Source organism: Terrapene carolina, unplaced genomic scaffold (genome assembly GCF_002925995.2).
Source record: "Terrapene carolina triunguis isolate 2854851 unplaced genomic scaffold, T_m_triunguis-2.0 Scaffold85, whole genome shotgun sequence".
In the NCBI taxonomy this organism is placed as follows: Eukaryota; Metazoa; Chordata; order Testudines; family Emydidae; genus Terrapene; species Terrapene triunguis.
The window spans coordinates 10,114,348-10,130,996 of NW_020664436.1; the positions used below are offsets into that span (position 1 = coordinate 10,114,348).

Consider the following 16,649-nt stretch of genomic DNA (forward strand, 5'->3'; position numbering starts at 1 on the left):
TACGGAGGGGGTCCTACATACGCATATCTCCCTCTTCCCAGAGGAAAGACAGGTGGGGGAGTCAGCATTCATTAGAGCTGTCCCACAAGTATTTTCCTGTCCCACAAGTATTTTCAAGAGTTGAAAAATGTTTCCTGTCTCGAATCAGGACAAAAATGTGAAATCTCAAAAATATTAGTGACCTGAGAAAACAATATGTGTTGTCTTGTTTCAGGTCGATTGAAATCTTTCCTTTCCATAATTTCAAAACTTTTAGTTTTGATTTCATTTCAACCTTTTTGTTTCAGTCTTCTTAGCTTAAATTTCTACACAAAACTGGAATTTTTCATTCTGAAAATGTTGTTGAGCCATTTTGACACTTTCAAAAACTTGTCCTCAGCATTTTTTTGAGTCAGGAAATTTGTCAAACCCAACACTTTCGGTTTACACGAACACTTTCGGTTTTGATGAATTGCCATTTTTCAGTGGATAAAATTATTAGACTGCTTTACTGTCCAGGAGTTCAGGGATCTGCAAGTTAGATAGGGGGGAAAGGGTGTGGTGGGTGTGATCCTGCTGAGACAAACACAATCACTGCAGGAAGAATGTTAACAGCCAAAGACAGTATTAGCTCCATCTTTCCTGAGAAGCCCTTATCTGCACTGGTGAACCAGGGGGAGGTGGGACTGGGTCATAGAGGCAGCTGCTGCTTGGGAAATCACATTTCAGTTGGAATCATAACAGTATGACTCCAATGATATTCTGTTTGCAGGGTGCTAGGGCAGAGATGCAGGGGGTTGAAGATCAATGTGGAGGTGCAGGGACTTCAGGAGGATGGCACTATGGCCCTGGAGGATACCCAGGATCCATGCAGATCTAGACTCCTGGTTTCTTCCATGGGATGAGGTGGTGAAGCCAAGCCCTTCTAATGGGAGAATGCAGAAAAAAACCCACAAGAAAGCGGGCCTACAGAGTTGTTTGCACATAGGGGTACGATGTGGCCCAGTAATATTAAGCAGAATCTTATAAAGCAGAATGTATTAGATTAAGGGTTAGGAGAAAAATCTGTAAAGCATTTACACTAACACTCATAACTGAAAGATTCTGATGTAAAGCAAGAAAGCCTACACATAAACTCTCCCCTCCACCCCAGACATTATGTGAATTTATACCTTCCCCCCTTTAAAATTAAATGGGAGGAAGGATGCTGATGTGAGTAAGGCTTAGGATCATAAATCTGAAGGTCAGGAGTCTTAGCTCTTTGCCCCAGATTCCCTGTGTGATCCTGGGCCAGTCATTTCATCTCTGTCTGTGCCTTGGCTTACTTCTTCTGTAAAATGGACTATGTTAGAAAAAGTACTGCTCACCATGAGCAAGTGTGGCAGAATCTAGCCATTAATGGTTTGTCTGTCCGGCCACACACCACTTTTCTTCATCACTCCCTCCAGTACCACATAACAAAATACAGAATTAACAAATACCATAATATTCCTCATAATTTTTCCTCAATCAATTTTGTTTATCCAAGAGAAGTTTCGGAGGTGACTTGATCACAGTCTTCTCAGTACCTACACAGGAAGAACATTTCTGATTGTACTCTTTATTCTAGCAGACAAGGCCATAACAAGGCATAACAAGATCTAATGGAAGCTAAAGTTAGACAAATTCAGGCTAGAAATAAGGCACAAATTGTTTCCAGAGAGGGTAAACCACCACTGGAACAACTTACCTAGGGATGTGGCAGACTTATCACCAGAAATCTTTAAATCAAGACTGGATGTCTTTCTAAAAGATACACTGTAGCTCAACCAGAAGTTATGGTGCAGGAAATACTTGTTGAAATTCTATAGCCTGTGTTATGCAGGAGGTTAGACTAGGTCATAACAGTCCCTTCTGGATTTAAAATCTGTTAATCAAATAGGCTTTACCCCTAGATACAAATTGACTTTGACAGAACTACTCATGTGCTTAAGTTAAGCATCTGGTTTAGTGCTTTACTGGGTAAGAGCCTTAGTAAATATCAAACAACAAAATGAGGGCACAAGATGAGTAATTTTTGCTCTAGACTCCATTTGACCAAGTGGTGCCCTGTGTTGCATTGTGTCCAACTTTAAAGTCTTAGGGCTTTTCTATACTTACGGCTAAATTGGCCCTGCTGCGATCGATGTAGCAGTGTTGATTTAGTGAGTCTGGTGAAGACCCGCTAAGTAGATGGCAGAGCGCTCTCCCATCAACATCTGTACTCCAGCTACCCGAGAAGCATAAGGTAAGTCGGCAGGAGAGACACTGAAGTAGCATAACTTAAGTCAACTTACATCTTTAGGGTAGATCAGCCCTTAATGAGTAACTTGGCCAGGACTTCCAAGAGCGGGAGAAAAGCAGAGTCTGTAGGCTGAACTTTATAACATTATTGATAGCAGTGAATTGATGCTAAATAAAACTGAACTATTAAAAATTAAATCTGAGCAGACAATGTTAGAATCCTTGGTCTCCCCAATAGTGGAGGAGACAACCTAGTGACTTTCCTAGAAGAATGCAACTTCCTCCACTCAAGTGGTGCAAAGCTGAAGCTTCCAGTTGTTTTTCAAGGGTAGCCCAAAGTCAAGCATATTGCAGTAATACAGCGTTAAGAACATAAGAAAGGCCATAGTGGGTCAGACCATGATCCCTGTAAACTGTCCCTGGCTTCCTGTATCCTGTCCGGTATCCTGTTTCCTGAAGTGGTCCATACCAGAACTTCCAGGGGAGTGTACAGCACAGGGCAATTATGGAATAATCAACCCCATCTTCCACTCCCAGCTTCTGGTAGTTGGAGGTTACAAAGGTGTGGAATACTGTGGCATGATAGAGGAAGAGCCAAAAACCCCTGGGCCAGCCCTAAATGAAAAAAAATTACTAAATGCCACGACTGTCACCTGGACATGCAAGTGCAGCAATGACTCCCAGACAGTATACCTTCACCACTGCAGCCATCTTATGTGGACTGAGCATAAAACAAGAGGCTCCTAGTTACATTTGTACTTCTGTTAGACATTGTGAAAACAAAGAGGCTTCAGTATCTCGGGTCAGTGAAAAGCACATGAAGATCTGAGTGTCCTTCACATATTGCAGTCCATTATGTGTGTAACCCATTGGGCACTATACATTATGTGTTTCCTCTGTTGCAGAGGATCAGAGTCTGGCCTCAGCTGCAAAACCTGGCTCTTTATCTCAAGCGGTAGAGACTCATGCTTTTAGCTCTGGAGGTCCCTTCTATCTGCAAAAATGCCGCCATCACACAAAATGCTTCACTATTTTCCTGAGCAAATGGAAACTTGTATTTAAGGACCCTATGGGAAGAAGACAGGTACTCGTTACCATTATTTGGCACCTCTGAGAGAACAATAAACACGGTAAAAGAGCTATTCCAGCCAGTCCAGTAAAGTCTCAGAGGTGAGTCAATAAAACGTCATGGTCAATGGTATCGAAGGTTGCTGATATTTCTAACAAAATCAACAAGGACATCAATGGCTACCAATAGAAAGAGACCATCAGCCATAGTTAACAAGATTCTTTCTATACCAAACTCACATGCAAAACATCAGACTGGAAGGGAACAAAGACATCTGGGAAATCAAGTTGCAACTGGAGCAGCTCCTACCAAACCTGCTCAATAAACTTGGCACTGTAAGATGTTATAATAGACTAAAAATGTAAACATGGGGCTTCACAAATATTCCCAACAACAAAAGGCACTAGGTAGGAATATGCAAGCCCACTTGATTATGCCCTGAAGATGCTGGAGGAGGCTATGCTTAGATTGCTGGCTCTATGGAGCAGGGATCATCTTTTCATTGTTTGTGTGAACAGTGCCTAATACAATAGGGCACAGATCCTGGCTGAGGGCTGTAGGCACTACTACTGCAATACAAGCCATACCAATTAACAATGGACCTTTAAGGAGCAGTACAACATTAAGTGTGGTTTCAGGAGTTTATTGGGTAAAGGGATTTTTGGGGTAGAAGATCACTGGGAACTGGTCAAGACTGGTTAATCTAGAGAAAGACCCACATTTTTGGATGCTTATCTGAAACAAACCAGAACTATGATCCATTGGAGAGTCATTCATCACTAATTTTCACTCTCATAACCCTGACTGTTTATATACAGCACGCATGCAGAAATAGCACTACTTATTTTGTCTAATTAAATAATTCACCACATAATACATTCCTACCTGGCATGTCCATATCGATGTGATGAGGAATCCATCATCTTTAAAGACATTGAAGATTTCAATGATCCCTCGGGAATAACCAAACACAGACACACTTGCGTCTGATACAGCCAGATTAAATGTAAGATAATCCGTGGGCTGCAGGACAGCTCTCTGCTTATAGAGTACAAAAATCACAATGCTGTTTCCAAACCAAGACATCCATCCTGAAAAATAAATTAAATTCCATGAAAGTCAAATTAAAAACAAACAACAACAAAAAATCAGGAAACAGCGTGATATATAAATGCATGATGCCCATATGTTGAAGGACAGTACAATGGCAGGTTATTTCATTAAAAACAAATAAACCCGAACATTTTTACTCCACTGTGTTGTGTACTAGGCCTCCTTGAGTACCCAGGTATATTTCACTTGTTAATTTCCTTCTTCTGAATAACACTGGTAATAAAACTGAATAGCAACAATGCACTTGTCCACCGAAGAACAACCATACACAGGTAAAGAAAAATTAAGTCTCTAATTAGATGGGATTCATGAAGCATTCCCAGTACAGAGACGAGAACCATTCTGCCAAACGCTACAGCTGTAGAGGCATGCCATATCCATCTGCCTGGTAATGGCTTGTAAAAGTGTGTGCAGACGACCACACAACAGCTTTGCCAGTCAGTTCTAGAGAACCACTGCCCTGTTCAGCTGGCGAGATGGAATTGCTTCTCATGGAACAGTCTGTGATCTCCTTGTGACCAAGGATACTGACTGGAATACTGTTCAGGAATGCACATTTTAATCCATTTGAAGATAATATTTTTAAGGCCTTGTGTCCTATCTTTCAACCTCAAATAAATGAACAAGCCCTCAGAAACTGGAAAGCCTTGTTTTCTGTTTAGATAGAATTGTGTGTCCCCTCTGATACTGAAGGTACGGTGATGTCTAGCAGCCATCAGTCTTGTTGGAAGAGAAGAGCATAAGGTAGGAAGGGAATTATGAATCTGGTGAAAAATCAGTCAGGCACTTGTGCACAGAGACGATGATATTTAAAGGTATATAGGCATTGCTCCACACAGTGTTGCAAGGCCTAAATCCCAGATTTTTAAATGTATTTAGGTGTCTATCTCCTGTGAGTCAGGTTCCTAAATACCTTTCAAAATCTGGCCTAAGTGACTTAGATGGCTAAGACTCATTTTCACTTAGGAACACTTAGGAGCGTATGTCCCATTGACTTTCAATATGACTTAGGCTCCTAAATGCCAAGCCATTTTTGAAAATTTAAGGACTTGTCTACATGGGGACATGGAGAAAAGTTAATTCTAATTAATTAAAGGTGTCAATTTGAAGCAGATTAGTTAAACCACATTAAATCCTTGTGTGGGTGCTATTAATCAGAATTAAATTTGTCTTAATTTGGTTTAGTTTAATTCACTTTGGAAGCAAATTAAATTAAACCAAATTAAGGCCACTTTAATTCTGAATGAAGCTCTTGAGGTTTAATGTGGTTTAAATTCACACCTTTAGTTAATTCAGATTAACTTTCCTGGATGTCCCCATGTAGATAAGCCCCAAATCACTTAGGCCCAGCTCCTCAAATGTATTTAGGCACCTAGTTCTCATTGGAATCAATGGGAGCTAGCTGCCTAGATACCTCTGAGCATCTGGATCTTAGGCTTTGCAACACTGAACAGTGCAATGGTTTTAAGTCTGGGCCAAAGGGCCTGATCCAAAGCCTATAGGACGTCAGCAGGAGTCTTTCCGTTGATTTCAATAGGCTTGTGGTCAGGTTCAAGGCACATGGGCACAAGTTACATGGAATGTCATTGACCTTGTGGAAAATAAAATAGGTTCTGTAAAGCAAGGGCTGCCATCTCAGAAACCTGGCTAGCACAGACAATTGCTATTCAAAACAGTCTTAAGGGTTAAAAACTTGAGAAACTGCCTACATAGACTCGAAAAGAGGATTTATCAAACCCTGCAACATTAGATTCAGCCTGCAGATGGGAACCATCTGTGTATTAGGAGGCTTAATGCTAAATGGAGCTCTGAAGAAATTTTTGGGCAGAGGGGCTGTAGAATATCCCTGAATAGTCTCACTAATCGCCCCCAAAGTGGGGAATCAATACATTAAGGTCATGAGGAGACAGACTATCTTCCTAAAGGCTTGTAGAAAGCTGTCTAGCTCTGCAGTGTTAATTATGAAATCTCACTAATGGCATGAACAATTTATAGTCAGGACAAGTTAACTTGGAAGGTACTCATGAGGCAAAAAAGATTTCCCATTACTTTAATCCAAAATGCTAACCAGCTTGGGCCATCAACCCATAAAGGGCAAAATTAACAAGTATCTTCTACAACAACACAGAATTCACCAGAACATTGGGCAGCTGAAGACAGGAGTGAGTCAATGGAATTACTTTGGATTTGCACAAGTTTAATAAGAGTAGAATTTGGCCCTTGATTTGGAACTAATTACTTCAGTATACATACAAATTGAGAATGTTTAAATGTTACAGAACAGAGGTTCCTGAACAGTGGTTCATAAAGTCATTATGCTAAAAGGCTGCCAAAGTACTGCAGAGGATGGGTGGGTTTTCCTTAAAATCTATTAATATGTAAATTTCATTTGCACACAGTGCATTTGCTGGGAATATACAGAACTACCTCTGTAGCACAGCGAATGAGGAGAATTTTCAATTAAAAGATAAGTTAAATGAGAGAGAGGAAGAGATCTGTTCCCATGGAGAAACACAGACCTTTCTCAGATTTGAAACTATAGAGAAATCTGGAGCATGATAGTGTGTGAGAGTGTAGTGGGGGTACTTTATAATAAATGCACTTCTTGGTGAGTGAAATTACAGAGCAACCTTGTGTATGGCACAGCCACAGGTGGAGGGAGTTGATTTTACAGAAGCAAGCGGACAAGCTTTCTCTGCTGTGTCGAACACTTGAGATGTGTGAAGTGGCTTGCAATTTGAATGTGTTAATGTACAGAGCAACAAACTGAGAGGAAGTTATTCTAATTACATCAAATTCTAAGGCAAGCAGTGGCACCCTCATAAAAATACTCCAGAAACAAGCGCCATCTGGTGTTTTTGCATATAACAGCAAAGAATTCCCGCTACCGAGGATCTGTTAAAAATTTATACATTTCCAGGCCATTAAGCATGCAACACTGAACCCTGTATCATCACTGATGTGTCTTATTAAAGTCACTGACTATAATGCACATAAACCAATAAAAATAGTTTAGTTTACAAAACAATTTAGAAGATGGATCAATAAAGGACAAAATGCAATATAGAAGAGCAAGGGCTTCACCATCAGTGACATTGGGGGGAATTCCCACCAGTTGCTTTGTAGATGGCATATGTATCAGGATAGATCACATTTGAGGAAAGAGCCTGGAAAGAAACATCTGGTATATGAACTACTGAGAGGTACTTGTATTCCCATGTGGTGTGTCAATAAAATAGTGGATAAAGGAGAACCAGTTGACATAATTTATTTCACCTTTCAAAAGGCCATTCACAAATGCCCTCACAAGAGGCTACTTAAAAAAACAGAGGAGTCCTGGAGTGAGGGGCAAAGCTCTGCAATAGATCAGAAACTGGTTAAGAGCGAGAAAATAAAGAGGAATCTGCCAGTAATCAATATAAATCGGAAGTTAGGAACTGTAGAAAATTGATATGAGAAGCAAAGTGACATAAGGAGAAATCTATGGCCAGTCTCTCAGGAGGATGTTAAACAGAGCTACTAAAGTTAGACATTTTTAAATCAGCAGGTTAAGATAGATTACATCCAAGAGTTTTAAAAGAGCTGGCTAAGGAGCTCACTGGACCATAAATGTTGATTTTCAATAAGTTTTGGAGCACTGGGGAAGTTCCAGAAGATTGGAAGAAAGCTAATGTTGTGTCAATTTTTTAAAAGGGTAAACACAATGACTCAGGAAATTATAGACCTGTCAACCTGACATTGATCCCAGGGATGATAATGGAGCAGCTGATATGGTACTTGATTAATAAAGAACTAAAGGAAGGTAAAATGTAATTCATGCAAATCAACATGGGTTTATGGAAATAGGTCCTGTTAAACTAAGATGACACCCTTTTTTGATGAGATTTCAAGTATGGTTGATAAAGGTAGTATTGATTTAATATACTTAGACTTCTATACAGAGTTTGATTTGGTACCATACAACATTTTGATTAAAAAACTAGAATGATATAAAATTAACAAGGCACACATTAAATGGATTAAAAACTTGCTAACTGATAGGTCTCAACATGTAACTGTAAATAGAGAATCATCTTTGAGCAGGTATGTTTCCAGTGAGGTCGCATAGGGCTCAGTTCTTGGCTCTATGCTATTTAATATTTGCATCAATGATCTAGAAGAAAATATGAAATCATCACTGATAAAGTTTTCAGATGACAAAAAATTGGGGAACTGGTAAATAATAAAGAGGACAGATCACTGATTCAAAGCACTCAGATTTCCTGGAAAACTAGGCACAAGCAAACAACATGTGTTTTAATATGGCTAAATGTAAATGTAGGAACAAACAACGTATGCCATATGTACAGGATAGCGGTCTCCATCCTGGATAGCAGTGACTCTGAAAAAGATTGTTTGCCAGAGGCTGGGAATGGGTGACAGAGGATGGATCTCTTGATGATTACCTGTTCTGTTCATTCCCTCTGAAGCACCTGTCTGAAGCTGGATCATTGATTTGACCCAGTATGGCTGTTCTTATGTTCTTATATGGGGGGCGTGGTGGATAATCATCAAACCATGAGTTCCCAGTGTGACATGGGATGCATAAACATGGGTCTCAAGTAGGAGTAGAGGTTATTTTACCTCTATATTTTGCACTGGTTCAAACACTGCTGCAATACGATGTCCATTTCTGGTGCCCACAATTTAAGAAGGATGTTGATAAATTGCAGAGGGTTCAGAGAAGATCCACGAGAATGATTAAAGAATTAGAAAACATGCCTTATAGTGATAGATTCAAAGAGCTCAATCTATTTGGCTTAACAAAGAGAAGGTTAAGGGGTGACTTGATTACCATCTACAAGTATCTACATGGGGAACAAATATTTAATAATGGATTCTTCAGTCTAGCAGAGACTGGTATAACACAATCCAATGGCTGGTAGCTGAAGCTAGACAAATTAAACTGAGATTGGATGCTTGAGATTTATGCTTTAGAAATTATTCTGAGGAAGTTCTATGGCCTGCACTATACAAGAGTTCAGACTAGATGCTCTTCTGGCCTTGGCGTCTATCAATCTTCAAAAAGGCCAACATTTTACGATAGCCTAGATCAAGATGGCAGCATTTTAAAAATAATTTACTTTTGCTGCCATGTATGTGACACTCCAGTAAGCTTTAATCATGTCTCAGAAGCTGCTCATAACTTGATGTCAGCATTATTCTGGCTGTTCTGAGGATGTCAAGTTTCTGCTAGCTTTCATTCACTGAATGAGCTCTCAATCTGCTGCAGGAGAGTTTTGTTGGTGTTCTTATTGAAATAAACCAGAACATCCTGTCACACTCATCACACATCCTGATTCAGATTGCTCATTGCTGGAGCAAGCTGTGTAATAAAACAAATAAATAAAATCAATTAAAAAAACCTCATCCTCAACCTCTTTACTGCAGACATAACAAACTTGGAAACAAAGCTGGGACTGATGGCGGGGTTTTTTTGTTTTGTTTTGTTTTGTTTTTTAGAAAAAACATGATATTGCATTTGTGAAAAGAAAGGAGAACACTATAAGGGTCTCTGGAAGACATTAGAAAAACAACAACATAGTCACACTTCCTAGATTGCAAGCTCTTGGGAGCAGATTTCACACTTGGCTATCATCTTTTCAGTGGCAGTATTCATGCCAGGCCAGAACAGAACAGAACACTTCCTGCTCTGTCCTTAGACTTCTCAACACCCATATTGGCACTTTTGCAGTCCCCTTATTTGTGAAAAACTGTGTAGGAGTAGTGTTAGAATATTCAAATTGCAACCCATCAATATGGCACTTGTAAACATAAACAGCACACCAATTGGATCTAGTGGGGAAAAGACAGTAAAAGTGAAGTGTCAGACTCAGCTATTATCAGAGGCAAATGACCTGCTGTTTGGAGCAGAAATTGGATTGGGTAGCTAAATTTAGACAGGCCATGAATTAAGACAAATCACTGATGCACTAGAGGAATTGTGTACTAAATATGCCTTTTTGTTCATGACAAGAAAGAGGCAAAACTGTAGATTACAGGGAATGCTACTCTAAAATTCTGCTAATTCTCTTATACACTGAGAGACTTTATGAATCACTGACTCAAGGAACTGGAATAGGAAGAGAAAATCTCCCATGTTGCTTACAATGGTTCTGATTAAGCTACATTTATAAGAATGCCATGGAATGAGGTTATGCTCCAACTGTATTGTAATTCATTGTGGTTTTGCCTGTATAAACAGGACCAAGCCAATTTAAGGGTACTGTGCTACAGCCCTGATTTTTTCAATCATAGGTTAAAGGGTGTTGTTTTTGTGTTTGGAAGTAGCCCTTTCTAGAGGTCAGAACACAATTATTTTTATTTTTTTTCTAATTATGCTGTCCTCTTTTCCACAACTATAGATGGTTTGTAAGCTGCCTCCTTCCTCATCAGCAACAACAAAATCCAAACAAAAAGCAATTGGAAGAGGTTTGCACAAGAAGTAAAATTAAAACACATTGTTTAAAAATGATGTAGGATAGAAACGGCAGAGCTGTCATTAAAAACTATTCCAGATCCAAAAAGTTCCTAACCTGCTTTTCACCCTACACTTTCATGTTTAAGATCTCAATATTCTGATCTAATTTTCAGGAATTGGTTTTTTGTTAATTTTCTCTGAGGTTTGAATTTTTGTGTAGTTGTTTTGTTTTGAGGGTTGTTTCTGTGGGAAGAACAGGTCAAAGAAACAGTTTTGACTGTGTAGAGATTCATGGATATGCTGATTACAGCTGAGTGAATAAAATAAGAAAACTTGAAAATATATTCATATCAAATTAACTAAAACATTCTGGGTCCATTTGAAACAATATTTTGGGGGTTTAAACATTTTTTCTGATTTTGTTTGACTTTTTTTTTCAAATTTTTCATTTGATTCAGTCTTTTTACGGTGTTTTTCAGCCTTTTTTTTTGTTTTCTTGAAAAAATTGGCCACATTTGAATTTGAAATGTCATTTTGAAACAAAAGTCAAGTTTAGACTCATTTGAAAAAAGATCAGTTTTTTCCTCAGCCAAAACTATTTGTCAAATTCTACCTGAATTTGCATGTAGATTCAGAGTACCAAAAAATGCACTTTTTGGGGAAAAAAATCTGTTAGTTGAAAATAATTCATCCAGCTCTAATTGTGATATCTCCTGGGAAGTAAGAATGAGTCCCTAAGTACAGTATTTGGAGTGCTGAAGTCTCTCAAATATATATGTGGTAAAAAAAATTGATAACTAACCATAAACGTCATTGAAATCTCAGGATTCAAGAGAGTAGGGCACCTTCTTTAGCAGTTCCCAAAGTGCAACAACTGTCTTTCACAGGCACCATATTAGCAGGATATTCTGTATAAACATCTCTGGGTTCTTGCTAATGCATATGATCTTTTATGGCTGCCTGCTGTAAGCCAGACACATGGGTATAATACATATACACTGAAATATCTTCCTTCCAGAGCAAGCTTTGCTCCTTGAAAGCCCTTATGAGCAAAAAGTGACAATGTGAAAAATAACACCTCCTTATACCACAGCCCTGCTTCCTGGGTAGATTAGTTGTATCTTCTGACTTTACTGACATAAATACTGTGGTTAACATTGCAGAACAAAGTCAATACAGCTATGGGAAAGCGAGGTAGAGTCTCTCCTGGTTGTTACATCATCAACAGAATGTATAATTAAGTTCCAAATACAAAATTGTACATATCAGTTGCACTTGAACTACACCTCTAAAGGCTGGTCTATACTTAGCCGCTAGTTCGGCGGCTGGAAATTGAACTTCCTGGTTCGATTTATCGCGTCTGGTCTGGACGCGATAAATCGAACCAGGAAGTGCTCGCCGTCGACTGCGGTACTCCAGCTCAACGAGAGGAGTACCGTGGAGTCGACGGGGAGCCTGCCTGCCGCGTGTGGACCGTGTCTGAACCGCGGTAAGTTCGAAGTAAGGTATGTCGAATTCAGCTACGTTATTCACGTAGCTGAATTTGCGTACCTTACTTCGACTTGGGGGGTAAGTGTAGACCAAGCCTTAGATACCTCAGTTGGAAAGTTTTACTGGTGATTATACCTGAGCTAGAGTGAATAGGGCTGGCAATTATGAAACTTCGCTACTTATAAACATGGGGTACCTGCAGTGGAGCAATTGAGAGCTAACAAACATGAAAACCTTTGCTGCCATATGTAAGGAGTCAGTTATCATAGTAGGACCACATTTTAAAAGAGTACAGGGCAAAAAGCAATAGAGAAACTTGGTTACGAGTAGAGTTTAGGCCTTAAAGCAAGAAGTTAGATGAAGTGTAGATCCGAATCCAAAGCTTGGGAATGTTTGGATCTAGTGTGTTGATTCGTGCCTCTGTCTAATTTCAAACATAAAGAAACTCATTGGTCCTGTAACAGATATAGTAGAAGTACACTGAAATGTGAAAATTTTTAAATATGCATATGGATGAGATGCTAGCTAGTAGAACTGGCCAGGAAATATTTTTTTATAGGAATAAAGAGTACCAGAATACATTTTTTTTTTTAAATTTCATCAAAAAAATTTCTTCACACATTTCTGTGTTTTGACTGAAAACCAGCAGTTTTTGGTTCTCAGCAACCCTAGAAACAAACCACTGAGGCCAAAAAACTGAAATGTTCTGCTTTATGTATACCTCATCTCCACCCCCACCCCCTGATAGTCAGAAATTGACATTTACCTCAGAAATAGCTGTTTTAACAAAAAAGGCATTTTTCATGTAAAAATATGTTGAATGAAAATTTTCAATCGTCTCTACTAGCTAATCATTTGTAAGACTTTGAGGTGTTCCACAGGATCAGTAGGAATAATGTCTGCTTGGGAAATTACTAGCTTTTCCAGCAATAACACAAATCAAAATGTATTCACTACTGAAGTTAACACTGAGAGTGTACTAGAGACTTCAGATTCACAATGAAGTTACATCAAGGATCGATTTGTCCCAATATGTCAACCAGCTCTAAGCATTCTGAGACATTTCCCAAAAGACAATATTTGTAAAAGAAAGGGAAAACTCTTTTTATTATTCTTCATTGTATCATTTTTATTTCTTTAGAGAAACCTGCAGCATCAAAGGGCTGGAGAGGAGTCTGGTAGGTACCAAGTAATCACAGAATCCCATTCTCAGCAGGGCTAATCAGTTAAGACCTGATCTTGAACCACTGAAGTCAATGTGTGTTTTGTCATTGACGTCAATAAATACAGGATCAAGCCCTAATTGAGAATGTGTTCTAGTGTGGTTCATTCAGTAGTTGATTGTGCTGTGTGCTTTCTAGGCTGCTGATGCTGCATGCGTGTGTTTGCACCTGTGCACATAGGTCTGGGATAAATCAGAACATCTCTACTTCCTTTTGACCACATTATTTTTATTCTGCTTCCTAATAAAGTGGCTGCTATTTTTTTCCAACTTTTTTCTGAACTGTCTTATTCTTTACTCCAACTACATTATGTCAGCTATTTTTGTTGGTAAAGATGCCAGTCTCGTATAGATAGAAGGAAAGGCCTTCAAGCCTCTTCATCATGGCTGTGTGTTTTCCTTTACAAGTATCAGGTGGTGGTTTGCAGCTGCTGGTACCGGGGGGAATACATGATAAGCTTAGAAAAAGAAACGTTTATTTAGCGTGATTATTTAATTTACAAGCCTGTTTCTCAATGGTTGTACTCAGGAACTATTTCTATTTACATTGCTGTGGAGTTCTCATTATGTGCAACATCTTTTATATGCAGTTTCATTTCTTTATCATTTATAAACATAGATAGATCGATTAGATAGAATCACTATAAAGCTAAGACGTGATTGTGAATTATTCTCTGGAAAACAGTTACCTTTTGATATTGTTTCATATGAAGTCAGAATAATAAATGGCTATTTTTATTTTCTTTGTCAACTGGTACATCTACATTCTTTGAAATTTCATAAAGTCTGCCTACAGAACAACAGATATGGTAATTCACCATCATCCTGCACTGAGTTTGCTGTAAATTACAATACAGTACTTAATCAAAAAAATGTCTTAGGAACAAAGTGAGTTAATACGAGGTTCCATTTTCAATCACTTTTAATATGAGTGTATAATAACTGCCTTGCAATGTAATCTGAATATCAAGTTTTTAGACTTATGCACATATTATTGTAACTCCTGATAATGAGTAATAATTTAGTATTTTAAGGAATCTTTAATAGACTCAGATCAAGAAAGTTTCCTCTAAATGTATATAAAATATTAGATGGAAGAATTTTACAAACAAATTTAAAATATGATTGTAGAATTCTATTTAACTAAATGTATTAGTTTTAGAAGGTGAACTATTTGCTGAACAATCTGAATACAGACTTCAGTAAGCAGAAGATAGAAGCATAGAACACTAATTGAATGCCATTGAGACATTTTGAGAAAACAAGGTAATGTCATATTTTTCTGCACAAGATATTTTGTTCGTATCCACATCCTAAATGAGCCTTAGTTAAAGGAATAGCTTGGACTATAATATCATATCCTTTTGCCCCCAATACAAATGTTTGCATTTAAAATAAAATATAATAATAAAAAAAACCACTAGCTCCCTTTTTTTTTTTTGAAAGAACTTTCTGAAGAAAAAGTTGCAGTTTATGACATCTTGTTCCTTTGTGGATGAACACTATAGGAATCCCTTTGAACTTTAGTCCAAACTTAAAAAGGAGTTTCATTTCATAAGCCATTCAGAGATACAGTACATACCTAAAGCCAGTAGGTAGAAGCCTATAATAGTCTCTCCTTGTTCTGAGACAGGAGGCTCTTTGTTCAGAAAGGTGATGTTGTTGTTCCTCCACGGTGCCTGTTGAGAAAACTGGAGAGACATTTTCAGGCAAAGCCCGTGACCCAGAACTTGCCCTTTCTCCCCCCCCACGGTTAGTCTCAAATGCCCAGTAAAAGAAAATGGTCTCTGGCTTTCTTAAACTTCTGCTCCTTGCATTCTAGGAAGCGGTGCACTGAGACTGAAACTAAACAGGGAAATCTCAAGAGACAAGAAAGAGCTTTGCAGCCCTCTGACCTGTTCTTATTTGCTAATCCTATCTATTAATACAGCCCATGAATCTGGGACCAGACCAAGGCTGCAGATTTCCTTATATCCCTGGTGCTGCTAAATGCAGAAATCTTTAGTGACTGGAGAGAGTATATTAGACAAAGTAATGATCATTCTTTAAAATACAACTATATGTCATATAATATAATAACCCTAATGATATATACACACACACACGTCTGCACAAGTGTATATATTATTTGTAAAAATACCATAATGAACCTGCTCTGCCCTCACTGAAGACAATGAAGATTACCATTGAATTCAAATGAAGAAGGTTCAGGCCCATATTTTATGAGGAGAAATATATTTTATGGATGCATTTTACTACATTCTGTGAGCTACCTAGGAGTCTCCTGAAAATTGTCACTGAATAATACTGTGCTCCACCGCTGGTCCATTTGCTCAATTGCACTAAAAATCATCAGTTTCACTTTGTGAAATTGTGAGCTAAAGCTTTGGAACAAACGTTTTGAATCTGGGCAGATGATGTAGTTTCAAGGTGGATGTGCATGTTGATTTCTGAGCAGAATCCTCTCTGAAACAGCAGCACTATAGTAAGTGCCTAATGAGCCCTGACATGTGATGTGGGATTCCATGTCAGGTTACCACTGCCAGGCAAGAAAGTTCAGACTCTTACCAGTGTGTCTGTGTATCCCACCTAAACTCTCTGAATGACTTTCAAATGTTACTTCTGGTAGATTTATTGTGGGCCACATTAGCTCCAGTGTGAATAACCTAACCCATCAGCTTTATTCTCATATAGCAGAGGAAATCAGTTTGCTTCAATGCAAATAAAAGTGTTCCATAGGCAGGGCTGCTGTTAATTAGAAAAAAAAACATTATTTTTTTCTGTTTTGTGGGCAATATGAAATAGTGTGGGTCTGATTTTCAGAGTGCTGAGCACCTGCAGCACTTCCACCAGAATTGGAGATGCACTGTGCTGCAGAAAAATCAGATTTCTCTCATTTTGAAAGCAGCCACTGCATGTGATTTCAGGGGCTCACCATTTGTTTTATTTAGTCTTCACTGAAGATACAGTCTTCTAATGATTATTAGATCTTTTGGATGCATTGGCCCAATTATAGACTGGATTCTGATATCAATTACACTGATTTAATCCTG

The 16,649-nt window shown here is 38.5% G+C and overlaps 1 protein-coding gene across 1 annotated transcript in view; it reads right to left on the bottom strand.

The window, feature by feature from the left end:
• LOC112113566 (opsin-5-like) overlaps positions 1-15,299 on the bottom strand; it is a 48,907-nt gene extending 33,608 nt beyond the window's left edge. Inside the window, exons 1-2 of the mRNA XM_026649502.1 lie at positions 15,179-15,299; positions 4,196-4,401 (exon numbers count right to left, since the gene is read on the bottom strand). Coding sequence (XP_026505287.1) covers positions 4,196-4,401; positions 15,179-15,299 — 327 coding nt within the window. The remainder of the gene's footprint in view (positions 1-4,195; positions 4,402-15,178) is intronic.
• Between the last annotated feature and the right edge of the window lie 1,350 nt (positions 15,300-16,649).